A 26,726-nucleotide genomic window follows, 5' to 3' on the forward strand; every position below is an offset into this window, starting at 1 on the left:
ACATAGGATTTGAATTAGCTATTAACTGACTCACTCATTCATCCGTTTAAGAGTGTTGATTACGTACTTTCTCTATGCATGATACTGAGCTAGACACAGCAATGTACAGAAGACAGTAAGGTATGCTCCCTGCCCTAGAAGAACTCACAGTCTAATTGGAAAGACAAGCCCACCATAGTTTATTGATTTTAGAAGTACATTTTTTTTCACCCTTTAATGGCTCTGAAATCAGAATAGATGGTGTGTTATGGTTTAATTGTCTGGGTGCATTTAGTAGTACATAAAATAGGTATATAAAAGGGCAAAGGAATAGTTTAATGCCATTATCCAAAGTGGGATTTGATGTTTAAAGAACGAAATTGATTTGCTTTGATTCTCTGACTCTTGGATGGCAAGTCCTTGTTCAGTTGCATCTCTGAGGCCTCTAACAGGATTATAAACAACGTCATCCCTGAGTGAGTGTGCACGTGTGTAGATAGAGAGGTACCAACGTATGTATCGCTATAGATATATGCCAAATGAATGGACTTTCGTTATGGAGGCTAAACGTTTATTACAAAAATGTGCCTGGTGACTGCTAATCTTGGATTCTTGGCCAAAATTCAGAGCAATTTTTTACAGCCTATCTAACGTTACAGGGGATTTCTTCCCTTTCTTTTTTTGGCTTTACCATTCCTCACCCAAAAAAGCAGTGCCTTCTGTTGCTGGTTCTGAACTGTGGCCATGTTCTATTTATTTAAATGGCCATGTTTCCATACCTTGCCGAGTGATCTGGCCTCTGGCTTAAGAGAGCATAAAGAGAATGTACAGTGTCCAGGCAGATGACGCTTAGGGTAACAGTGGAGATTAAATTCTTAGGAGTACATGCAGATACATAGAATGGTTTTTCAGGCAGAGAATATTGACTTAATGAGAGTCCAAATCCTCTAATTCATCCATCATTGATATAGCACATAAATAATAAATATTATTTTATCGTTCTTGCCTGTACAGAAGGTAAAGACAATTGGCTGTTTAGTTATGCTTTTCATTGGCATTCACTTTGATGACCAGTACAATTCTGATAGTTCTTTGGAGGAATAGGGGAGGTTTAAGAAGCCAGCATGGAACTGCCCTCTCTGGCTCGTGGCTTAGCACCAATGCTAAGTTGCTGTCTTTAGGTTGGCAGCTCTTTTTACTGTGCTGGTGGGGAATTTCCAAAGGTAACTCCCGTGGAAGGAACAACCCCGCCACCATCAATGGGGCAAATTTCCCATTGGTCTCCCCTGAGGGCTGTTTTTCTTCTTCTCAACCACAGGAAAAAAGATGCAAAATGGCTGTTACTACCCAGGTCTTGCCTGACGCCAAGTGGATTTGCTGACTTTAAGAGCATTCCCAGGCCTCACACATATTGTTGCTTTCCATTTTAGGAGGTAATTCCAAAAAGTAAACTCCTTCAAGACTCAATTCAGCTATTTTGTCCCCTGTGAAGCTTCTCCCAACTGCCCTCTGTGCTCCCATATTACTATGTACTTTGGCACCATTACAGCACTCCAGAATTTTGTGTTTACATGGCTATCTCTGCTCCATGTGAGGGCCAGGAGGCCTATAGGGACGTGCCTACAGCACCATGTCTCATGATTTCTTCATCACCCGTGTCTGTCTGACCCTTGGCCTGTAGTGTAGTATATATTCAGTAAATATTAGATCAATGAATGAAAGTATTATGTTCCTACCACATATTTATTTGTTGGTTCATTCCTTCCTTCAAAGCACTTTCTCCTCCTTTGGAAGTGGCTAGCACTATGTTATTTGCAAAGTCCATAGGCATCAATAAGGATCAAATGTATCAGGTAGGATGATTTTAGCTATAAGTAACAGCAGGCCCATCTAAAATTAGCTTAAACAATGAGTTTAATATTGTACCAAACAAGAGGTCTGGCTGTCAGGTGGGTCCAGGAGTGGGTAATTCAGCAGCTCAGAGACCTCTGCAAGGATCCAGGGGTGTTGCACCTTTCTGCTTTGCCATTCCCAATGTGTGAGGGGAGCCTCTCCTCTGGGCTTTGATGTCCAGCAAGAAAGAAAGGCATTTCACCTCCATGGTCTCCTCCTCAGACACTTACCCCCACCTAAAAGCCAAAGATTTTTCCTTGAGTGTCATTGGCCTGGATTAAGGCACATGCCCATACATGATCACTGACAAGGAAATGAGACCATCATGCTGGCTTAAACCAGCTACAGTGCAATTCCTGGGGTTAGGATGGAGAAAGGGCTTGCCTTCCCTGAACATATGGGGGAAAGAACATCCAAACACAATTGGGAATCTGCTGGCAAAGCAGTCAAAAGGAATCGGGCAATGGCTATAGTGTGGGCACCCAACAGTGTCTGCCACACGTGAGGCCTCTCCACTGCCACCGAGTGCTGGGCCGGGAGGGTGCTGGCGGCGCCTGGGCTGCAGGACAGGCGGATCACCCTGGGGAGGCCACGGCAGGACCACAGGGCCGGGCCCTGCGCGGCCTTCCTCTGCCTGTGGCCCAGGGTGGAGGCGGGGCACCAGCGGGTAACACCGCCCCGCCTCGCCTCAGGATGCGCTACGTCGCCGCCTACCTACTGGCCGCCCTCGGGGACAATACCTCCCCCAGCGCCAAGGACATCAAGAAGATCCTGGACAGTGTGGGCACCGAGGCGGATGACGATGGCTCAACAAGGTCATCAGTGAGCTAAGTGGAAAAAACACTGAAGATGTAACTGCCCAGGGCATTGGCGAGCTGGCCGGCGTGCCTGCTGGTGCGGCTGTGGCCGTGGGCGCAGCCCCGGGCTCTGCCGCTCCTGCTGCCAGCCCAGCCCCAGCTGCAGCAGAGGAGAAGAAAGATGAAGAGGAGGAGGAATCGGAAGAATCGGATGACGATATGGGGTTTGGCTTGTTCGATTACATTTCTAATACCCTTGCAAATAAAGCCTTTTTATGTACCCTTAAAAATAAATAAATTATGGCACTTCAGTAATAAGATGAGGGAATAGGCTGTGTCTCAACTGATAGAGTGCCTGCCTACCATAAAGAAAGGTCAGAGTTCGAACTCCAGGGCCTCCCCCCAGTGTGGTGAGCTGGCCCACATGCAGTACTGCTGTGCACAAGGAGTGCCATGCCACTCAGGGGCGCCTCTGCTTAGGGGAGCCCCACAGTGCAAGGACTGCACCCGGCAAGGAGAGCCCCCCTGAAGAAAAAGCGCAGCCCGCCTAGGAGTGGCGGCGCACACATGGAGAGCTAACGCAGCAAGATGACGCACCAAAGAGACACAGATTCCTGGTGCCACTGAGAATGCAAGCGGACACAGAACACACAGTGAGTGGATACAAGGGAACAGACAAGGGGGGAGAGAGAAATTTTTTAAAATAATGCTAATAATAAGATGAAATTCTATGAAACCATTACAAAGATTAAGGGAGAGCTATATATGTCAACATTAAATGATAGCCAAGGTAGAATAAATGTAAATCTCTATGTGTGGTCTAAACCTTTTTCATTTTTAATACTAATAATATTAATAAATGTTGGTTTAGGCATACCCCTAAATCTGTGAGAATATTCATTATATGTTTAACAGTGGCTCTGGTGTGTATGCGTGAAGGTGGGGTTTACAAGAGACCTTCATTTTTTTCACATTCTGTATGTCTTATAATATTGAATTAGTGTAAGTATGCCTTACTTTTGTTAAGGTAGAAAAAATTAAGGATAACATTTTTAAATGGCCAAGTATAATTTTGAATGCAGAAGAGATGAACCAAAAACATGGGCTCCTTTCCAGGGGTAAACTAAATTCGAAATACAGGAGGAACTACTCTCAAAGGTTTGCTTATGAGCCCAGAATTTAAATTCCCATCATGAATGAAGTCTTTTATTTTCACTAGTAAATCTCCTTAACAGAAGATGCAGATTTTTAATTTGTATTGGATCATTTTCTGTTTGCTGGAGAAAGGTGTGGTCACATTGACACCAAGAACCAGCTTTGTAGGCAGTACTCTCTGTAACCCTAGTACCTTCCTGTTTCCCAAATACCTCTGTCAGGAATAAGCTCAGAGAATAAATCCTCTGAATTCTGCCTTCCACGTTGCTCCTGGCTAACAAACTGTAAATACTTAGGCAAAGTCTTCGATCTCTCTAGACTTTATTGGATACCTCTGAAAAATGGGTATAATTTACTTGATAGCACTTGAAGGAAAGACTTGGAATTATTTAAAAAGAAAAATTCTAGAGCAACCCCGCCCTGGCTATCTGTAGCAACTCTCCTGGGAAGACTCTTTGGCTATATAAAAATAGGTGGTTAAATTCAGCAGAGGGTCAGGATGCAGTGTATATCTTTGATTAACGTATCCGGTGCCAGTTGGAAAATGTGATGTGGTATTATAAATGGAATAGGTACACTTCTCCATAAAAATACACAGACTGGAATCACAGAAGAGGCATATTTACAGCAGCACAGCAATTTGAAACTAGTGAAGAAGTTTCTATTCTTTCTTAATTTTATAACACAGCATTTCCGTGCCTAAAATCATTTTCCTAAGTGCTTTCATAATAAAAGAGGTGTCCTATGTTGTGCCTTTTTAAGAAAGAACCTGGATTTTTATATATCTTCTGTTGCTACCCTTCAGCCCCCTTCCCCCCCATCCCCTCACCCCATACACACACATCTGTTCTCCATCAATCTCTATGCTGATGAGCTGAAGAGCTCCCATTCTAGAGGGGGAAGCTGCAACTCAGCTCCCATCAATTGCTGCCATGTAGAAACTGGCCCTCTCTTGCCAAACCTATGGATTTTTTCAAAAGAAGCCTGAAATACAGATTTTTTTTTTTTGGTATCTCCCAGTTTTCAAATATTGGCAGCAAATTCCAGTTTTTATAAACCTTGTGCAGGATGAGCAAAACATGCCTTTTCACCAAATCCTACCCAAGTCACCAGCTTGGGACCCCTGGGACACTACAGGAAAAACTTGCTATCTCTTCTACATAAAGATCTGGAGATGTTGGAAGATAGCTCTCAAACTCCATTTAATCTCTTTTTAGTTGGTGCTCGCCCACTGACGAAAGTCTTCAAGGAATTTAAAATCTGATGGGGAAACAGTTAAATAGCCCATCACAGTGTGGTCTTGTGGTTGCTCTAGTGGGGATTTGTATGAAGGGCCAGAGAGAGGAGAACTTTTTGTCTGTCCAGGGGTTGTATGCAAGCAATTCTTGTCCTTCCATGTCTAGCAAATTTGGAGAAGACCTTTCCCTAGAGCTCTTTCCACAAGGATCTCCTCCATTCCCCAGCCCCTCAGCCAGCCCACTGAGGGTTGGGTAGATCCTGCTAATTCCATATGGTGCTCGGGGTCAATGCCTATGAGCCTTCTTGAAGTGCCCCCTAACTCTGATCAATGCAAAATAAATGCTGGAGCCCCTCCCCACACAAGCAGGAGCACAATGGCAGGCCTAGGGGAGCCTTAGGTACAACTAGCAAACGTTTTGCTCTTTCTGACTTCCTCACATCCATTCCAGTTTAGAGAGAGAATAAAAGTTTCTTTCCCCAAAGAGACCTCATTATACAGCTATCTCTCCTTGAAATTTCTTAACGCAAAGCTAAAACCACAAACGGTTTCAATTCTAATGGCCTTCCAGCCTGCAAATCTAGGTGATGCAGATGCCTTTGACTTCTCTTCATAGCTAAGGTGGGAAGGTATCACTGGTTATTTCAGAAATTTTCAGCTTGAGCACCAAGTCTTTTGAATAGCTTCCAACCTATTTGTCTTTCAAAACACAGCTGAAGTGACAACTCCTCCAGGAAGACACATTTCACATTATTGGCTATGTGGTACAGATTTGTAGCTGTTCCCAACATCTGCTCTCCCTTCTATAATAACAGAGCACTTACTTTTAGCTGAGGATATGGCAACCCAGGATGAAAGTACATATCCTAGCCACCATGCAGCAAGGTGAGAGACCTCGTGCCGGGAGGTTAAGTGGGGAACAGAGGCCATGCAAGCTGAAGCAACAAGACAGCAGGAGTTCTATGGACCCAGAAACTCTAGGGCACCCTGCCAGCCCTGTACTACCTAACTTAATTTTCACATGACAGAGAAATAAACTACTATGTTGTTTAAGACTTGTTATTTGAGTTCTCTGTTACTTGCAGCCAAACCTAATCCTACCGCATCTTTGCTCACACCTATGTAAGCAAAGTAAAGGAACCATGGCTCTTCATCACCTTCTGCATAGCAACCTGCCTGGAATACAGTCAGGCCAGACAGTATCTATTGACTCGTATGAATGAAAGAATGAGTGAAAAACTAACAGGCTAGGGGAAAACCCAAGGTGAAGTAGAAGGAAGACATTGTGCCAGTGAGGAGGTGCCTTCTAATTTAGCTTCAGCTTAAGACAACATTGATTCTATAAATTTTTAATGAGAGGCTACTTTATGCCAGGCACAATGTTGGGTGATGTTTTTATAGTCATGAAAAAGACTGCCCAAAGTTTCTGTTCTCACAGGGGTTAGTCTAGAAGGGGTATTCAAAGACATTTCAGGTAGTGATAAGTACTGTGATGAAAATGAAGCTGATTGGTACGATGAACTGCTTTAGACTGTGTAGTCAAGGGGAATCTCTCTGAGAAGGCAGCATGGAAGCTGAGACCTGAATGACAAGAAGAAGCCTAGATTCAGCTATGCTGAAACTCGCACCTCTTCACTTCCTCTCTTTTCATTGATCAAAGCAGTCGAAGAGCCTCCCCAGATTCAAGAGAGTGAAGAAAAAGACCCCATCTATTGATGAGGGGGAGCCAAGTCATATTTCAAGATATGTAGGATGGGAAACACCATTGCAGTCACCTTGGAAAATGCAATATGCTCTAAGTGAGGAAGCCATCCCAGTAATTCTGGCAGTAGATTATGGTGGTTTAGATTTGGATGTTTGCAATGGAGATGAGAAAGGGGTAGATAAAGAACATACGAGCAGAATATGTGTGAACTGTAAAGCCCTAAAAAGGCATCCCAGTACTTGTTGAATTGAATTGCAGTTTCTAGGTTATAGGGATGAGTCTTGCCTACCGCCAATGAAGTATGTCTCAAATAAGTCTGTTCTGGTCATAGAACACATACATCATTATCATGTTTCAAAATGTGCTTTGTTTTGAAGAATGAGTTGGCTAGGGCATGGAGTTAATGAGGGCCAGATAGCAGGGCAATGCAATGAGATGAAAGCATGAATCTATAGACTGTGAGAAAGCTCCAGAGATTACTGTGTAACTAGTGGTGCTTTAGAAACTGAAGAGGATCTAGCAACATTACATTTCCAAATGCATCATGGAAATGCATGCATTTTTCCTCAGAAAGACCTGAGCAGTTTTTACTTTACATATTTAATTACTTGAGGACACCATGGTTCGTAAGATATGGGAGTCAATGCACCAAATAGATGATATGAATAAGGTTTTTTTCAGTGGCAAAATACTGGAAGCTATCGTCCCATTTTAACTCAGGAGAGAACAATTCAGAAAATTGCTCAGTCACCCAGCCAATTAATGGCAGAGCAGATGTGAAAAGACATGTCTGCCTCCTGATTCCCAGTCTGGAATTCTTTCCTTGCATCACCTGCCACTCTGCCCAGAACACAGTTTGTTCTGTATTGCCTTCAAACTGGACCATTGCAACTGCTCAACAGATTTTCAAATGGTGCCAGAAGGCCAGGAGAAGACAGTGTAGACAAATCCAATCTCTTTCCTCTACTGGAATAATAACTCTAAATATGCCTTGCTAATTTTGACTCAGCCACATCTCTTTGTAGAATGGACAACATGTGCTCATTTGAAAAAAAATTCACAGTGAGACCACTTACTGTGCTGCTAGATGTCCCGTAGAATATGTCTTAAAATTCACCAAATTCCAGAGGCCACCCTATAACTCTCAGTTCTTAAATTTCTAACAACAACAACAAAAAAAGCTCAAGACCACCAGTGTGTTTTGGATTGGACAGTGAGGACAATACATGGTCTTTGCTATGTGTTTATATAGGAATATACATTTTATCATGAAGTTTATATATGTTACACTTTCATTTTTGATATGCAAATGCATGGTTTTTTTCCCTAAAGATTTATTTATTTCTCTCCCCCTACCCCATTGTCTGCTTTCTGTGTCCATTTGCTGTGTGTCCTTCTGTGTCCACTTGGATTCTTGTCAGTGGCACCGGGAATCTGTATCTCTTTTTGTTGTGTCATCTTGCTGCGTCAGCTCTCCGTGTGTGTGTGTGTGGTGCCATACCTGGACAGGCTGCACTTTCTTCTGGCAGGGCGGTTCTCCTTATGGAGCACAACTCCTGCGTGGGCCTCCCCTATGCCGGGGACACCCCTGTGTGGCAGGGCACTCCTTGCGTGCATCAGCACTGTGAGTGGGCCAGCTCACCATTCGGGTCAGGAGGTCCTGGGTTTGAACCCTGGACCTCCCATGTGGTAGACCGACGCTCTATCCGTTGAGCCAAATCCGCTTCCTAGTTTTCTTTTTTGTTCTCTCACTATTTGAAGTGGCTAGAGCTCCACTCTGAACCTAGACTATATTTGGATATTCTAGATCTCATTCATTCTCAACTAGTTTTAATTTCATTGTGTTTTTTTCTATACCCACATAAAATGGAAATCATTCATTTCTACTGATCTTTTCTTATTAACACTTTTAAATAGAATCAGCACTCATGAATCTCCCTCTTTGTATTTATAGAATGAGATTAATCCCCCAAAGCTCCAGTGTTTTCCCCTGCTAGAGTTTGTTTCACATTTAGGCTATTTGGACAAATATCTTCTGTATGTAAGAAGCAATTTGTTGGGCTCTAGTGTTGGAGGTCATATACCCTCAGAATTGGTGCCTGGAAATGTGTAAATCTCATCTATAGATTTAGTTATCTGTTAACAAGATTGTACCACAAAAACCTCATACCTCTGTTATGTTTCACACACTAGATTGCACTGACAAGTTTAACTGCATCCAAGACTGGGCCAGGCAGTGTTTAAATTCCCAAGTACCTTCAATTTTGAATGCCTTAGGCAAGAAAAACTGACTACTCAGAAAGTACAAGTTGTAATATTTCAGGCAAGATATTGTCAAAATTAGAGGCATGAAGGCTTTTTGGCCATAAATTTTACCATCACATTTATATTAACCTTCATGTATTTCAGTGAATCTTTAAAATAGAAGTTTATACAGTTACTTTAAGTCTTCATGAATGCATCAGTATTAAACTGTTTGGAAAAGTCACTCTAACAGAACCCCAAGAGTTAACTGCTCCCCCCACCTCCTTTTTTAAAGCACTTTTTCTTATTGCCTAAAAATTCAAGTACTCTCTAACTGCAGACTGAAATATTTCACTATGGATTTGAACAGGAGCCAAGAGGGACGATGAAAGGAAAACTGCTCTCTATTAAAAGGTTTATTGTCAGCGCTTTCCAAAGATGTGGATTCTTCTAAAACAGGCTACCAACATTTTCACAAACATTGATGCAGCAGACTCAGCTTCTCCTGGATCTGTGATTCAGGTCTTTTCTTTAGGAATGACCTGCTGGACAGCCAAGTCTATCTATGCATCCCTCTTCTGCCCCCCCATTAATATAATGTATCTTATAAAAAGAAAAGGGGGGACGGGATAGCTTGGGCTTCACTCTTTTGGAAAAGTACTTGAAATTCCTTGCATTCCTTTGCATTTAACAGCTTGTTTACTTAATCACCAGCTTATTAGGATTAACACAAGTCATTGCTTCAAACTCATTTAGTGAAAACAAACTGACTCCTATAGATTCCAAGATTCTTTCTCTGATCCCAAACAAAGGTTGAATTTTAAGTAGTTCTCCCTTTTTTTTTTTTTGAACAATATTGGCAGGGTGTAATGTTATAAACAAGTGACCTTTTATAATATATTATCCAACCATACTCAACCCTGCCCATAGATTTGGATGCTGGCAGCCTGGGATGTGGCTTTTGTTTTCATTAAAGGGTTTCTTTCCCCTACTAAAATGACATGCGCTATAACCTAGTGATTTTAAATGATAAAATAATTTTACTATCCCTACCATAGAGGGCGACTAGGTGATGGAAAACCTCAGACTTCAAATTCTTATGAAAAGAAAACATTTTTTTAAAGCACAAATTTAGCTTCGGGTTCCTTCTTGTTTCCTCAGTGCTTAGGACAATACCTGATGTACAATATGTGTTTTTTAAACAGATTATTTTATATGCAAAGATTTTTCTCTCCTGAAGAACTACAAGCCATCATTGTCTTAATGTCTATAGAATGGCTCACTGCTATATTCCAAGCAACCAGAACAGTTCCTGGCAGTAGGTTCTCAATAAATCCTGTTTGACTTGAAAGCATTCATGAGATAGATTGTTTCCAATGACTTTGGACTTTCTCTAAAATTACTGAATGGCATACACTCAGATATTAGGTAAATATTTCTTTATTAAATGATTAATTCCATAAATAAATTCTTTTCACTGAATATAAAATTAAAATCATTTACAAATTATTCCAGTATTACATTTCCCCTCCCTCCCCAAAAAGAGCTACATTTTGATAAATAAAAACATTCAGTCTTAAAACACCTGATTTCTGTTTGCAGTTTAGAGTGCAGATAACTGCCTCTCTTGGACACTCACAGAGTGTCACCTTGGGAAGGGATGGGAGGCCCTCCAATTTACTTCTGTCAAAGGACAAAGGCTTTAATTGTTCAACTAATCCTATCATCTCTTATAATCGCAGAACTGAAAGGAAAAAAAGCTTAGAGAAAAATTCGCTAACCAAATAATTTACAAACAGAAAACAGAATGTCATCAACACCACAAGCTCCAAAATGAAGCAGTAACATGTGCTCCAATACTATGAAGCAAAGTATTCTCAAATCGCAGCTGCTTTAAGTGTCCATCTGCACCAGCACACTTGGCAGTTTCAAAATACCTTAATACTACTCAAGAATGAGCAATGCATCCCTTTTACAATAGTCCCTTCACCCACACCGCCCCCACCCATGTCTCGGTGATTCTGACACTCTTCTCCCTTATTTTCCACCCTTGCACTGGAAACCCAGGTAGCATTTAGTCCCTAAATTTGTGAATGTCATTGAACAGCCTGTAGAAGGGAAACACCGCCTCGTTGGCATGCGGGCAGTTATAGTTGCATCTGCAGGACTGGATCATCATGACGTTCTTGGAGAACATCTCGCCATCTTCGCAGCGGAACCTCATCTTCACAGTCCTGGTCTGCTGGGGCGTACAGCATCGGCCGTCTACACAAGAACCACAGTACTTGGGCCGGTATTTCTTTACACTCGAACATCCAGCGTAAGTGAACTTGACTGGTTCGGGAGATTTCTTGGTCTTGCTACATTTCTTGCCCTTCTGTAAGAAAGAGGAGAGGAGGAAAGTTAGGGACAATATTTCTCCTTCTGGAAAGAGGGGTTCACATCCCACCCACCTGTGGGAGAACAGTCTACATACCCCCAAAGGAACTTACTTTCAGGCTGCTGTACACTGACTGTCCACAAGGCCGCACTTCACAAATCCGGGTTTCTTTCACCAGGCGGCATTCGGGGTTGTCATTGGTAACGCGTGTGGAGATACCAGTTCCACAGGTCTTTGAGCACTGGGACCATGAAGTTGTTTGAACAATACATTTCTGGCCGTGCAAAGAAGGGTTGTATAGGATGTGAGGTTCCATTCCAAAAACTAGGGAGAGAAAACAAGAGGGAAGATCTCTTAGACGCATGTTGCCACAAACAGAAAGTTTTTTTCCTCAGAAAGCTTCAAACTAGGAAGCTCAGTACACTGACTTACAGGCTTGCTTACCTGGGAGGTGCTTCAGGGAGCTGCCTTTTCCAACCGCAATTAATTCATTATTTCGTGTTAACTCCACCTCAGAGGCATCGAATCCCAGTCCTTTGCTGAAGAGGCTGTCCCCGTCATCCACGATGTCCTTGGCACCATCCTCGTCACAGACCCACTCCTCACAGCACTGCCCGGTAACTTTGACCAGTCGGGGGTTGGGGCAGCCCAAGTTGGGAAGAGATAATTCTTGGGGACACAGAGGAATGCAGCCCACAGCCCCATCAATACATGTGCACTGGTGTTTACAGTTGGGCTGGAAACTTTCCCCGTTCTGGTAGATTCTGGAGTTATATTCACAGGGTCTGCCCTCTGATTGAGCTGCAAAAGATCACCGAGAGAGAGAAGAGGATAAAGTTAAGATTCTGAACCACAGCCTGAGACTCATACATATTTTCTGCTCTGTTAAATTCAATTTATGGTAAAGTTCCCTACAATTCCCTGGAGACTCCAGCCCAGAACAATAAGTTAGTCAGGAATCACTTTTCCGTATGCGCTTTTCGTTGGGCCCAGACACACTGAATTGCATTCCAGACTGCTGAAATCATGTGCCTTTCTGCCAAGCTACCAACAACAAAGCATCACCATACATGGTCTCAAAATTACTAAACTTCTGGACTACGGGGACTATTATTTTTTTTAAAGGGGCCAAACCACAAGCATCTTACCTCGGCAGATCCCCTTCAAAGCGGTAGAGCTGGCGCCGAAATTGCATTCCAGCCCCTTGGTGTGGTCGCAGGGCTGCGTTTTGCTGCAGTCCTCGTTGAGCTGCTTGGCGCAGACTTTACAGCAGCCGCAGCCGTCCTGGACCAGCCCGACTCCCGGGGCGCACTTGGGTGCTTCCAGGGGGCAGTGGCAGGCGGCGGGGCAGGTGGAGACTGCCTGGAGCGGGAGAGAAACGCGTGAGACTCGGCGCGGTGAGCATGAGAAGCGGCGCAGCTGCCCGGGAAAGGGACCTGAGTGTGTGTGTGGTTTGGGGGGGGGGGGGGGGGGGTTGTCTCTGACCCTGTCGACGGCGACTTACTGGCCCCATCCAGCACGGTCACCCCGGGCGAGCCCACCGGGAAGCCCCTGAAACGTCTTCGTGGGGGGGAGAGGGGGGTGAAAAGGAGGCTTAAAAAAAAAAAAGGGCTACCCCCAAATGCCCTCGAACTTTTTAGTTTAGCTTTTCCTCCTGTGGGTATTCTGGAAAAGGAGGAAGGGACTGGAAGGGCGGAAAGGAAGGCAATGGCAAAAGCAGAGTTCGACTCACCAGCCTGGCCAAGTGGAGGAGGGTGACGGCGAAGGCGAGCGTCCTGGCGGTGCGGGAGCTCATTGTGGCGCGCAGGAGGAGCCCGGGGCGAACGCGGCGGCGCAGACGCCAACACCCTGGCGTGCAGCGGGCCGGTGCGGCGCGGCTGGGGCGGTGCGGAGGGCGCGCGGGGCGGGCGGACAGGGCAGCGCGAGCCGGGCCGGCGGGCGGGCTGGCGGGCGTCCTTTCCTCGCGGTCCTTCCCGAGGCGGCGCGGAGGCGCGGGCGCTGCTCGGGGGCGCTCTCGCTCACGGTCTGCCCGGGAGCCCGGGGCCCGCCCTTTATACGGGCCGCCGCCGGCGCCGCGTGTTGCAGTGACGTCGGCAGTGTCTGCGCGTTCCAGAATTCTCAAACATCTCAGGAATGCTGGTTGGCGCGGGCCGCTGCCAAGCGCCTCCCCTGGCTCCGTTGCACCTTTTTTTTTTTTTTCTGAAAATTTTTTTGGTCCCGGACATGTCAAGAAAAACAGTTCGTTTTTTTCCACTTTAAATAACGACTTCTACTGGGGAGGGCTTTTTTTTTTTCTTGTGGTAATGGTGGTTGAAGGGTCGTTGGGGGGGGGGAGGCGAAGAAAGCCAGTTCAGAACTTTGCCTACACTGGGAGGGTGGGAGGACCTGAGAGGGAGGAACAAAAGTCGTTTTGTTTGGTGATGCCGAGTTGACTGGGAAGCCTCCGAAACCCCCTCCCGGGAAGGCAGCGGGCTGTTTGCTTGTTTACAGCGAAGGTGAGAGTCACGTTATCTGTTGAGCGAGTAGAAAGGGGAGGGGGAGTGTGTCTCCGAGCCAGGAATCTATTTGTGGACTTCAAAGAGGCATGCTGGGATCAAGTCCTAAAGCTTTGGCATGGTGTTTATTAGCCAAGTTAACTGTATTGCAAATTAATACCCGCAGCAGCATTTATGAATGAGAAGGGGGGAAAAATCAGCTTCCCCCATCGTCTGGCAACTTCCCAAGCAGAGGTCTTTCCCCTCCGCCCCCATTTTTTGGTAAGTTGTACTTGTTTGTTTTTGGAGGTTCCCACTTTAGTTCCAGCCCACTGCCTGGGTTGAAAGCCTGAGAGGAAACGAACGCAGGGAGTTCTCCGGGAGACCGATTTGTACTTCCTCGCGGATGCGGGATATCGGGCAAGCCCTTCCAGCCTCCCCCTACGGAACTAACTAAGCAGCCAGCCAGAAACGGAGGGGACCAGAGCGATTTGGACGCCCTCCACCTCTGTGCAGTGCAAGGCCAAACCAGATCCCAGCTCCATTGTGCCCAGTGGATCTCTGGAAAAAAGCAGACTGCTCAGAACTAAAATATTTCTGTTTACAAAACCCAAACACCTCATTTCCTTAGGAAAACGTGGAAGCTTCCATTTCAAGTGAATTGCAATGCTCTTCTTTCCACTACAGAGAAATAAGAGATTTGGAATGTAATATTCCCTGACAGAAAATGTTAGCAGATTTTAAGATCCTAGTCTACTTGGAACATAGGCAGTAGATCTTCTTAAGCCAATTTTTAAAGCACCATCAATATCGTTAGTATGACTGATAAAAATTCCCTCCAAATTTACAAAATATATCTTCCCATTTTTTTAATTAAAAAAAAACAACTAAAGTAATTATGCCAGACTCACTTTTATTTATGCTGTAGGAGAACAACTCATCCTTTTAAATGTTTAGGGCTGTTCAGCCTTCCTGGTTTAGCAGTCCTGATTAAGGCCTTCAGTGCTCACTTTTCTGTGAATGACTCTTGGTTAAGCACAATGAGAAACTATGGAAATGAAAACACTCCATCAAGGAGAACTGTTTCAGGAAAGGGTTAAGTTTCATTCATTAAAAAGTGCCCATTTTCTAAGTCTAAGAGATTTTTGCTAAAAGGAGTAAGAACTCTAAAGTCCTGTTGGGGGTGGGAGAGACTGACTTTAAGACAATGGACTGTCAGGTGTTAGGCAAACAAAGTGAGAAAAATCTGAGCCCTCCTCCAGACTGAGGCCAATTTGTCAATTATTATTTAGAAAACTGTTTTTTTTTTCTTTCTGCTCTAGAGATTCACTATTGTTTCCTTCTTAATGAAGTGTGTGTGTGTTGGGGGGGGGGGCGGTGTTAAGAACAGTACTGAGTGGGAGGAGGAAAGGACGAGGAGCGTTCCTGGCTTCTGTTGTGGCGTCTTTTCTATTTGACTTCATGTTTGTAAGTATTTCCAGATGGTGAATCAGACACCAGACGTAACAATATTTCCATATTTGGGTATAGCAGTAGCCTGCGTTTTTAACATTTTTCTGCCTCTGTTATCCAACCACAAAGCATTCTTGACAGCTTCAAATGCTGTTAAATATAGACTTAACTTCTGTTCCCAGAGCAGGAAATTCTTTGGAATTCCTTGTTTTTCACGCAATCTATCATGATTTAAACTAAAATTACAGTGGATGCTCCAACTGGCCGTATATAGTTTGTTCCTTTATTAAGGGAGGCGGGGTGGGGGTGGGGGCGGGGAGAGGACAAAGAGATTCGGTCTGCTGCGCTGCAAACACACGCCATTCCAGAGATTCCTTTAAAATCGGATTAAAATTTTCTAACCAGGGTGTGTGGGTTTGTTTCTTGACTCCATCCAACTGGGGGATCTTGTAGGATATCTACCCCAGAGGAGAAACTAAGAGAACCTTATCGTCAGCGGCCCATTTAACGCAGGGGATGTGTTGGGGAGAGAGAGAGCCGAAGCAAGTGGGAAGGGGTGAGGGGTGGCGGGAGAGACTGGAGTGACTGTGTGCATAGCCCTTCCATATACCACGTCCTGGTGCGCCCGCTAGTAAGCGAAGGCATCGGGGGAGAGGAACAGCGACTCCTCACGTCTCGCTAAGGCCGGTCCAGAAACCCCAGACGTCCGGTCGCCTTCTCACCTCCTCCGCTGAGAGCTGCAGATCAGTGCACGTTGACGAATTGGAGGGGAAATGTGCAAATGTTTATGGGTAAGTTTTGCCTCGGGAGCTAATTCTGCATGACTCTTGCTCTCTCCCCCAGCCCCTCTACGGGTGCCCCAGGAGGGAATAACGGGCCGCCTTGTTTCCTTGGGCTGCAAGCCACGGAGAAGGGGCTGCTTGTCCTCTGCGCTCCTGGCTGAGCGGTGGTGGGGACGTCTCTCACTTGCTGCTGCCAGGGAATTTTAGGCCACCAAAAGAAGGATCCTCTGTTTGGAGCCAACTGAGAGTAATAATAACCCTAAAACTCGCGGCTCCGGTTTCCTGGCCCTAGGTCGGTGGTTCTCAAACTGTAGCATGCATCAGAATCACCCCATGGGCAGAAGACAGGTCGCTAGGCCCCTCCCCAGGGTTTCTGATTCCTTTCTTTCTAATAAATCCCTAGGTGATGTTGATGGGCTGGTCCGAGAATCACAGACTAAGAACAACTCCCACGGACGACAGCAGTGCTTATAATGTGTGTGTGTTCGTAGTTGCTCGTCTGCACACCCAATCTCACAACTACACCTTTTATAGCCACCTCAATGGACAGAACAATTTATGGTGACTGCGAAAGGCTGGCTTTAAGGTGGTACCCCCAAGATCCCTGTTTCCTACCACCGACCACCCCCCCCCCTCCACTCCCCGTAGCGTGATCTCAAGGAGACCAGGGTGCGCCGATAAAGCGGCGGTGGGAAGTGGGCGGCAGACCCGCTGGGAAGGCCTCGTTCGCCTCGGGGTCCCTGCGGGGAGTGCCAGCCGGGTTGTGCGGCGGGAGGGCCGGGGGCCGCCGGCGCTGGGGCGCTCCTGGCCGCCGGCTGCCTGCCGCCCCCTGCCGGCCGCCGGGCGCTCGCGCCGCTGTCGCCGCGGTTGCCAGGATCTGAGGTTTCCGGCCGCTCGCGGTGCAGAACGTTTCCAGCCGCGACCCATATTTGGTGAAAGTCTTTTAGGACTTCGTCACCCAGCCCCGGAGGGCGGCGGCAGCAGTCCCGGGAGCCTGCTGGGCAGCAGCGCGGCCGCCGCGTTCCTGAAAAGTGCGCCGTGGCGGCCCGCGCCTGGGGCGTTGCGGGCGCGGGGGCGGGCGAGCCGGGTGGCCGCGGCGGCCCAGCCCGCGTGTACAGCCCTGTGAGCGCCGCGCCCGCCCCGCGCTGCAGGAGACGCTGGCGCGGAGGCCGCCGCGGGCCGATTGTGTCACTTTTCCCGTCCACCCCACTCTTAACTCGTCCTCTCAGCGGGACAGCGAGTTACCAGGCTGTGCCAGACTTAGAGGGTACGCCCAGGCGCGGGGTGTGGGTGTGGGTGTGGGTGTGGGTGTGGGTGCTGCGGGTGGCTCAGACAGCCGAACCCACCGCAAAACGGAGACAGGTATTGACTGTGGGGAAAAGCGCCCAACAGCTGGGTCCCACTATCTCCTGGAGGGAGATCCAGGAGGGAAAGTTGCTAGAGCTCGCTCTCAGTTACTCTAGGTCTCCCACAACTTCATCATCAGGAAGTTCCAGGTGTGCGGGAGCCCTGGTCCGGGAGCCCTAGGTCTGCCCTGGACTAACCTGTGGCCGAGGGTAAACGGCTCATCCGCTCTAGGCCTTGTATTCTTCACCAGGAAATTGGGAAAGGTGGCAGCTTGGTAGTAAAACAGGAACAGAACCTTTCAGTTCTAAAGCTCATGCCGCCTCTCCTATAATGACAAGTAAACCCTTAAACAGGGCTCACTCTGCCTGGCCCATTCTGAAGGCCTGCTGTGTATTGACTCATTTAACTCTCCAGTGCCCCTATAAAGCAGATCCTCTGGTTTACATTATTGTTCTATCTCGACCAAGAAATGGAGGCCCTGAGATGACTGAGTGGACAGAGCTCCTTCATCTGATGCATACTCCCTCTCTCTTCCTCCCATGTGCAGACCTGTCCTCTCTCCTGCAAGTTACTTTTATTTAAACTCTATCACAATAGACCTAGATATTCCAGGATGAATGCATCCCATAAAAATATTGATAAGTGATTGAAGCTTTGCTAACCCCCTTGCATTGCCTAGTATACTCTTTGGGGGTGAGGTGGAGTGGTGGTGGTTGAATTTGAATAGAAAAAGCCTTTAGACAAATTTACATGGTGGGATTTTAGGCATCTTGGCAGGCTGGTGAGGAAGAACTTTGGGGTCTTTCTAATACCACATAAACCACATTGATCAGGCAGTCCCTAATTCTGGTGGAAAGTTTGGCCTGGTAGTTCTAAGAGGGAACTGCATTTGTCACTTAAAGATTTCAGCATCACTTACTTAATGGTTCTTCAGTTTGAGTGTTCTTTGTGGACCAAGTTGGCTTTTAACCTGTTTTTTACCCCCCGACTATATATTATGAATACAATTATCTATGTATCTGAGGGCAATTTGGTTATCCGCTCTGAACTCCAAATTTACTCAGAGCTCATGATGTGTCATATACTGTGCTAGACACTGGAGACATAGAAAGGAGGACTTTAAACATTGACCTTCTCCTGGAGGATCCTGCTTTCTCGGTCGGGGGACAAATTACTACAATACAGCATGAAAATTGCTGTTGCAGAAATGGATATAAAGGGCTGTGTTGGGCTCCTCCCTGTCTGGGGCTCTCGGGTGGAATAACTGAACTGAGTCCGAAAGGACTAGCAAGAAAGAGCTCAAGAGCAGGGAAGGACGTTTGAGACAGATGGAACAGAGCCTTGGCTCTGCATGACAAGTAATCCATCTAGTATGGCTGATCCATAAGATCCCTTTGGGGGAACTGGCAAGAGAGATCAGCTGGGATCTTCTGTTAATGTCGTTTCCTGCCACAGCATTGCAATTTCATTTACAGGCTGTAGTTAGCCAGGTGAGGTTTCGCCTTGGTTCTCTCATCAATAGGATAAGGGGATTGTCCCTGCTCAGGGGTCATGCGCTCAGGTACCCCTGGAGATCAGCCAGGTAACAAAATGCCATGCCCGAGGCTTCCTGCAGGCTAGTACTTGGCCTCATGGTTGGGAAGCCAAGGGGATAATGGGGATCTTCTATGGAGCCTGCGGGCACTGCTAGGTGAGAAGTTAGGTCTAGTATTTGCCTGTCTACGCCCCCCTCCCCCCTTTAAGAGATAAGGAATTTTATGTGAAATCTTCAAATTTTTAAAATGTTAAAATGTCATCTAGGTCAACCTCGGGAAAACCAAAGAAAACAATGCCTATGGGCTCCCAGTTATGATTCTTTTTTTAAAAATTTATTTGTTCATTCAATAAATATTTACTACTTTCCATGTGCCAGCATGTTCCAACCCTAGGGATATATCAATGAATAAGGTCTTAAAATTTTAAAGTAATCAGATGTAAATAAAATGTATAAATGCTATATTCTTAGTAATTACTATTAACAAATTTTAAGATAAAATCTAGAACTAAATTAAAAAACGACTAATGATTCTAGTAACATATACAACATAAAATTTCCCCCTGTAACCATATTCAAATATATATGCAGTACTAGAATAAAAAATTTTAAAAAAAGAACTTAGGACTGTACAACACAGTGAACCCTATTGTAAATAACGGGCTATAGTTAATAGTACATGAAAAAAATGTTCTTTTATGAGCTATAACAAATGTACCACACTAACACAAGGTGTTAATAATAGGCTGTTATATGGGAAGTAGGTATTTTATGCATGATTTTTCTGTAAACCTACAACTTCTTTAATAAAAAATTTTAAAGAAATCATCTAAAAGTAAAACATGTTATATTTTTCTTACTAAATGCCTGTTATAGCATATTTTTGTTTCGTTTTCTTTTTTATTTTATTTTAAAGTTAACAGATCACAAAGAACTGTTATAGCATATTGCTTTTAAAAAGCAGGTATAACAAACTGATACATTAAAAATTACTCACATTAGATAAATCCATCCAAAGTAAAGCACCATTCTTAATGACTGTATAACATCCCACTTAGGATAAAGGATAATTTACTATTACTCTGCTTTGGACATTTAGGTTACTTCCGGTTTTTCCCTAATATAATTAACCCTGCAATGAACATTTTAGGAAAATAAGTGTCTGCTTTACAGATTATTTCCTTAGAATAAATTCTTAGAAATAATCCTATCTGACTCTATTCCAGTAATAAGCATCTTTAAAAATTTTTTGTTCGTCTAATGGCAGTTGTGATTTCTGGACCTACTTTCTCTAAGAACCTGTCCTGCTTCAGAACTCTAGAATTCCCAGCCACTCATAAAATTTCAGGGAATAGCACTCTGGGCTCCATTTCATTGTCCAGTTGACTAGACTTTCATTTGTGTAAGAATCAGGGCTGCCTCTTGTTTCTTGGTTGTAGGATTTTACAGCTTACGAACAGAATTGGAATAAATGCTTTTTAAATTTTTTTGCTTTACTTACTCCAAACTCTACTCAGTCGCCCTCTTTCCTCTCGCCGTGAATTAATGTTGTAATCAGCTGGTATTGCCTTGGCAGCATCACAGGAAACACTTTTTTCAGGGCATTCGTATCCAGTGGAAACTATATCTGTTTATTTCCTCCACCTGGCATCTGTTCACAGGAAGCCAGTCCTTTTTAACTCCCTTACCTTACAGAACTTCTTGTTTTGTGATAACATAGAAACATTTCGTTGGAACAGACTGAAAGGCACCTCTTCTACTCCACCCTGCAATCCATCTTCTTAGAGAAATTGAGCAATATGACATAAAGTAACTTAAGTCTCTATCAAATGAGTTGGCTCCCAATTCAGGGGATTTAGAAATAACCTCTACCTCTCGTGTTTTATTTCCGGAGGTACCTGTCTCTTCATTGCCCACTTAAAACCACACATACCACAATTGGAATTTAGAAAAAATTTGGTTTGGGCACAGTAGATGGGGATCCTACAGAGAAGTTGAAGCCATTTATTTGTGCCGGCTTTCTGAAGGTCCTGGAAATTGAGGAGGCTTCTGATTATGTGAGATGAAACATGCATAACGCTAACCACAGCTCTTGGCATGGAGTAAGTGCTTAATAAATTACAATTATTCCTACTGCGGATCACAATTAGCATAGAATAAACTAGCCTTATTCTTTAGAAAATATTATTTACTCTGTAGACTAGATAAACTTTAGTTAAAATTCAATAAAATTCTCTGATAAATAGTGTATAAATGATTTTATTTACAAAATCCATCTGGCCCAGTATTCTGATTTGTACTAGGGCACTGGTGACTGTCTAAGAAAACACTCAAGACAGTTACTTGATGCCTACCATGGACTAGGTAATTTGTATACATGCTCTCATCTAACCTTTATAAGCAACCCAGTAGGGTGTCTTATTTCCACTTAAAAGATGAAAAAACTCACGCTTAGCTAGAGCCAGTAACTAGTGCAAGGACACACAGCTGTTAAGGTAGAGCAGTGTGTCTGTCAGTCTCCAAAGACTATTCTTTTGAGGAAGAGTATGGTATTTGCCCTCCATGAAATCTGTCATGAAGTTTCAAAACTTGCCTCCAGATTCCTGACTTCCCCTTAATAATTGACAGTGAGTCTGTCACTTAAGTGTTTTTCCAAATGTGTCCTGAACTTATTTTCGATACTAGTGGGCCCCAGGCTCATAATGGCAGTCTGGCCATGAATGAGTTAATCAAGGTGGGTTCCTCCTTAGCACCTTTGCCTGAGCTTGTTCCTGTTTCCTCTGAGGAAAAAGAGATGTGTCAGAACAGAGGAGGAACGTCTCAGAGATTGAGAGATACTATACTGTAACTTAGTCACCACCATTGATTTTGTTACCTAAGGCAGATGGAGCTGCCTCCACTCATGACCTGCGGTCACTGCACAACAGTCATTAAACACAGGGGTGGGGGAAGTTCCAGGCACCTGCCCAATACACCCTGCATGCGCCAAACACAAGATACGCCTGAGCCTTGGAAGGGAGTCAGTGCCCAAGGTTATGGCAGTAGATAAAAAGCATAGAGCAATTTGAGGCTAGTCCTATACGTTTCTTGAAATCTTTTACCATCCCTCTTTTGGTTAGGTGTTAGCTTTCAAAAGAAAAAAAAGCTGCTCTGGTTTTAAACAATTAATTCTTAAAAGATGAAGACAATATGTGTTCAAAGCTTTAAATTTCTGAGGCTCTGGGAAATCCCACTGGGGAATTATAAAGTGTAGAATATGTATTAAAAGTATCACAGACATAGAAGATGGATTCTTCTGTTCAATGCGATAAACATGCTATGTGTGACAAACTTTATGCTACGTGGTCATGCAAAGAGGAATACTGCCCAGACTTTGTTATCGTGGCACTCACAGGCTAGGGGAGAGGTCGATGCTTGAATATTTCCAGTAGAGTGGATCAGCACTTTAGGAGCGGTGCAGCCAAATTGCTTTGGGAGTACAGACACAGGACCATCTAAATCTGAATCTACCACCTAAAGATGTGAGGTCTTGTTTGGTCTGTATATTTTGATGGATGGGAGGGGTCAGACAGTTATTCCATAACATAGATGCACATCTTTATGAGAGATTAGAAAACACCTAAAGGTGAGAACTCTTCTGTGGGTCCTTTTAAAATGCGCTGATTTCAGATGAGACCAATCATTTGAGTCCTGTTGGAATTTCTTATAACTATGGATCCTTTCATCTGACAGGGAAAGGGAAGCAGACTGATATTTAGATTCAAATGCCTTATATGTTTTCTCATTTAGTGTTGAAGAGAATCATCTGAGATGAACATCGTAATATTTTAGGCTTAGGAAAGGGAGGTCCAGAAAAGTTAGACAGCTTGCCCAAGATCAGATTCCAGGGTGGCCAAACAAGGCTCTGAATCTGGGCCTCTCTGGCTCCAAAGCCTTTCTCCATTTCTGCTACTCCACCCTGACTGCCCGAGTTTCCACTCACTTTACAAGTGTTTGCTCTCCTATTTTCTTTGATTGTTTCCACAGCCTTGACTTTGTAGAGCAGGCCCTTTAACCTTTTCTTAGCACTTTAGGACCACGGATGCTGGAGTCTTTGAGCCACTGGTGCTCTTCAGCTTCTTAAAGGAATGGGGTCACTACCATCATGTCGACATCATCATCATCATCATCATCATCATCATCATCATCATCATCATTAGAACCAGAGTACAGGTATGGTGATATTAAGCCTCCATTTCCACTTGCTCCCTTGCTAGATACTGTGCAGAATGATTTAGATAACATGTGATCTCTGCTTTCTAAGGAAAGGTGACAGTTTCTAGAGGATGTGAGGTTTAATTGAAAACAATGAGGAAGTATGATTTAGGGGGTTTGTGTTTGAAAGATGGGAGGGAGGTGCCATGGTGGGCTAAGGCTGAACTAGGATACTATTGTTTTAGTTTGCCAAGAGCTGCTGGGAGCAATATACCAGAAATGGGTTGGCTTTTACAATGGGGATTTATTAGGTTGAAAGCTTACACTTCTGGGAAATGGATGTGGCTCAAGTGATTGGGCTCCTACCTACCATATAGGAGGTCCAGGATTCGATTCCCGGGGCCTACTGGTAAAAGGCAAGCTGGCCTGCATGGAGAACTGGTCGGTGCAGGAGTGCTGGCCCTCTCAGAGCTGGTGCAGCAAGATGAAGCAACAAAAAGAGACACAGAGGAGAGACAATAAGAGATGTAGCAGACCAGGGAGCTGAGGTGGTGCAAGAGATTAAGTGCCTGTCTCCCACTCTGGAAGGTCCCAGGATTGGGTCCCAATGCCACCTAAAGAGAAGACAAACAAACACAGAAGAACACACAGAGAGCAGACAGCAAGCACAAAACAACAAGGTGGGTGGGGAAATAAATAAAATAAATCTTAAAAAAAAAAAGTTTACGGTTCTGAGGCCGTCAAAGTCTCCAAATCAAGGCATTATCAGGAGATCCTTTCTTCCCAAGCTGAGCTGTGGGCGATCAGCTTTGGGCTGCTCCATCTGTGGCTTTTCTCCCAGGTTCATTGATTTCAATTTCTGGAGGCTTCTCCCTGTGGCTTTTTCCCCCCTACACCTGTAGGATTTTTTTTGTTTTTTTGTTTTTTATTTCTCTCCCCCTCCCCCCCTCCCCCAGTTGTCTGCTTTCTGTGTCCATTTGCTGTGTGTTCCTCTGTGTCCACTTGTATTCCTGTCAGCGGCACCTGGAATCTGTTTCTCTTTTTGTTGCGTCATCTTGCTGCATCAGCTCTCTGTGTATGCGGTGCCATTCCTGGGCAGCCTGCCCTTTTTTTTGTGCTGGGTGACTCTCCTTGCGGGGCGCAGTACTTGCGCGTGGGTCCCCCCTACGCGGGAGACACCCCTGCGTGGCAGGGCACTCCTTGCGTGCATCAGCACTGCACGTGGGCCAGCTCATCACACGGTTCAGGAGGCCCTGGGTTTGAACATTGGACCTCCTGTGTGGTAGGCGGACGCCTTATCTGTGGGTCAAATCCACTTCCCACCTGTGGTTTTTTATTCCTTTGGTTATAAAGGACTCCAGTAAGATGATTAATACCCACCCTGGGTCCCACAATCTAATCAGATGCTTTTAACTGAAATAATTTAATGAAAAGATCCCACCTACAAGAAGTTTACATGCACAGAAATGAATTAGCTTTAGGAACAGAATTTTCTGGGGTCCACAAAAGCTTCAAACTGTCACAGCTATGGTATACCCTGGAAAACTGCTTACAGAAGGCAGTTAGATAGCTATGCAAGTATGCTGAAATGAGGAGTGTGTGTGTTGCGGATGGTAAAGATGGCAGGTGTGGAATAAACCAGGGAATGAGGACTCAGGTACAAAGCCAGAAAGTATCAGGCACTTTCGGAGAAGACATCTAGAGAAAAGAATTAAGGTCTTTTTAGAGACTTTGAGGCCACACAGTAAGTGGAAAGAGCATAGGGCCATAAGGTGCCACTTGCTGTAGGTGTGACTTCAGGTTAAACACTTAACCTCACTGGCTTCTTTAGCTATAAATCAGGAATAAGAACATCTCACAGAACTATTGGGAGGATTGAAGTCATGTTAAGGGTCAGCTCTTTGGAAACTGAGAGTACTGTACAAATATTTGCAATTGGCATCAGCTTAGGGTCCGTGTTTAAGTCCAAATCTCCTATAAGAGGCTTTGAGATGAAAGTAGCATATTCAATACAAGTAGAAAAAATGAGCAGTAAGTGTATGGAGGGGTGCTATGGGGTGATGATGGAAGAACAGTCTTAGCAAGACCTAGGTTGTAGAAAAATCAAGAAAATCTGGAAAGAACAGTAATGTGTTATGAAGTTACCCTGGATTCATTTTCCTTTCTTGTTACCACAACCAATCCTGACTCTATCCACCTGACTTTTCTCAAGGCTTTCTGTATTCTATGGGTTGCTGGTCTGTTATTTTGAATAGAAGAGAAGACCTTGAGTCTCAGTCCAGGAAAGGTAAGCAGAAAGGGCTGGCTTTCACAGCTGGGCCATCCTGCAAACACTTTATTTTCAAGGGCTGAAACACTGAAAGCTGGAATCAAGGTAGGAGGTAGGGGATGAAGCAAACTCAGGGAAGACTTCTGAAGTGACAGAAAGTGAGAACTGAGAAAAGTTCCACCTGAACTCACCTCTGCAGTTATTGGTCATTAACCATCTGGAAACAAATGCAGTTTATTTAGCACTATGTTGGAAAGCCCATAACCTAAACCACATTCTATGAACAGCGACATCCAGATTCTGATCCTTTGTAAACGCCTCTTGTGGAACACAGTTTAGTGTCAGTACATAGGAACTGAGAAGCGTGCCGAGTTGTGAGTCATCGGCTGTCTGTTTTCTCCCAGAACACCGTGGGAAAAGGATGGGTAGACATGTTCAGATAAAACCGAGACCCACCCAGACTCTCACTGAAGGCCTGAAATGAATCCATTTTAAAAGCTGTTTAAAGAATCTATTTGAAAAGGGAACTGAGCCTCTGTTCTTTGGTTTCCGACCTGGAGTTAAGTCTTGGTTTTGTTTTCTGTGAGGTCTCCAGGCTATCACGTAGGGTGCCTTTATTTGTAACCCTTTATATTTCTAGGGAGGTTCACGCTTGCCTTTTAAAGTCATTGATAAATGATTGTACCATGCTAGGCTTTGGGGATCCAAAGATGGCCAAGATGTGGTTCCTGATGTTGAAGAAATCATGAACTAGAGGGGTGTGCATATGTGCTAAGGCGTGTTTGTAAATCCTGTATAATAAATCCCTTAGTAAAGGTATGGGAGCCTTTAGTATGTAGGTATTCTTATTTAGTGTGAGAACTTCAGAAGCTCTGCCTGAACAAGACCTCACACTAGGGTGTGGTCTCCTCACCACACTGGAAGGTGCTTCTTTTGGAACTTCCAGTGCTTCCTCCATAAAGCTTGGAAGAAGCATTATTATGAGGATAGTAAAGATTATTATCATTATTAAGTAATTGGGTATTTTTATTTTAAATGTATTTCCATTTCCCTTTGGCAAACAATCCAGGCTTTACTTTCTAAAGTTTATAGCCTTTTGTATAAACTATCTTCTGGTGTTCTAATGATAGCTAGTGGATATGTAAGTTATATTATTTGAAATGGTGCATGGTGAATCTCAAAATTTCTGTTATATATTTTTGAAGATGAGCTCAGTTATTTGAAGTATTTTTCCCTAGGATGTGGGCTATAGCAGAAGTGGACAAGAAGGGAGAACATATTGGG

At 44.5% G+C, this 26,726-nt stretch overlaps 1 protein-coding gene, 1 long non-coding RNA gene and 1 pseudogene across 9 annotated transcripts in view; 2 read left to right on the forward strand and 1 right to left on the reverse strand.

Annotated features, from left to right (window-relative positions):
- Positions 1-2,565: 2,565 nt before the first annotated feature.
- Positions 2,566-2,966, forward strand: LOC101430406 (large ribosomal subunit protein P2 pseudogene; annotated as a pseudogene).
- A 7,468-nt stretch (positions 2,967-10,434) lies between these two features.
- On the reverse strand, positions 10,435-13,407 carry CCN1 (cellular communication network factor 1). The gene is made up of 5 exons (XM_004480901.4): positions 13,123-13,407; positions 12,539-12,752; positions 11,835-12,191; positions 11,503-11,714; positions 10,435-11,387 (listed from the first exon to the last, which is right to left on the reverse strand). Exons 1-5 carry the CDS (start codon positions 13,183-13,185, stop codon positions 11,085-11,087), a joined length of 1,149 nt encoding a protein of 382 aa, XP_004480958.1. The 5' UTR covers positions 13,186-13,407; the 3' UTR covers positions 10,435-11,084.
- A 7-nt stretch (positions 13,408-13,414) lies between these two features.
- The window catches only part of LOC101421424 (uncharacterized), a 109,767-nt gene continuing 96,455 nt past the window's right edge, over positions 13,415-26,726 (forward strand). For 7 of the 8 annotated variants that reach the window (XR_009187165.1, XR_011649645.1, XR_011649646.1 and 4 more), the window contains exons 1-2: positions 13,892-16,107; positions 16,502-23,191. This is a non-coding gene — a long non-coding RNA (uncharacterized lncRNA). The other variant, XR_009187163.2, reaches the window with a different exon arrangement.

The sequence above is a fragment of the Dasypus novemcinctus genome, chromosome 9 (assembly GCF_030445035.2).
Source record: "Dasypus novemcinctus isolate mDasNov1 chromosome 9, mDasNov1.1.hap2, whole genome shotgun sequence".
Lineage (NCBI taxonomy): Eukaryota > Metazoa > Chordata > Mammalia > Cingulata > Dasypodidae > Dasypus > Dasypus novemcinctus.

Excerpts from the sequence above, each read along its gene's own strand:
- CCN1 (XM_004480901.4), bottom strand. The coding sequence starts at position 13,185 with ATGAGCTCCCGCACCGCCAGGACGCTCGCCTTCGCCGTCACCCTCCTC. Across the intron at positions 12,753-13,122 it reads TCCTCCACTTGGCCAGGCTG|GCAGTCTCCACCTGCCCCGC; the intron begins GTGAGTCGAACT and ends CTCCCGCTCCAG. Across the intron at positions 11,715-11,834 it reads CTCCCTGAAGCACCTCCCAG|TTTTTGGAATGGAACCTCAC; the intron begins GTAAGCAAGCCT and ends TTCTCTCCCTAG.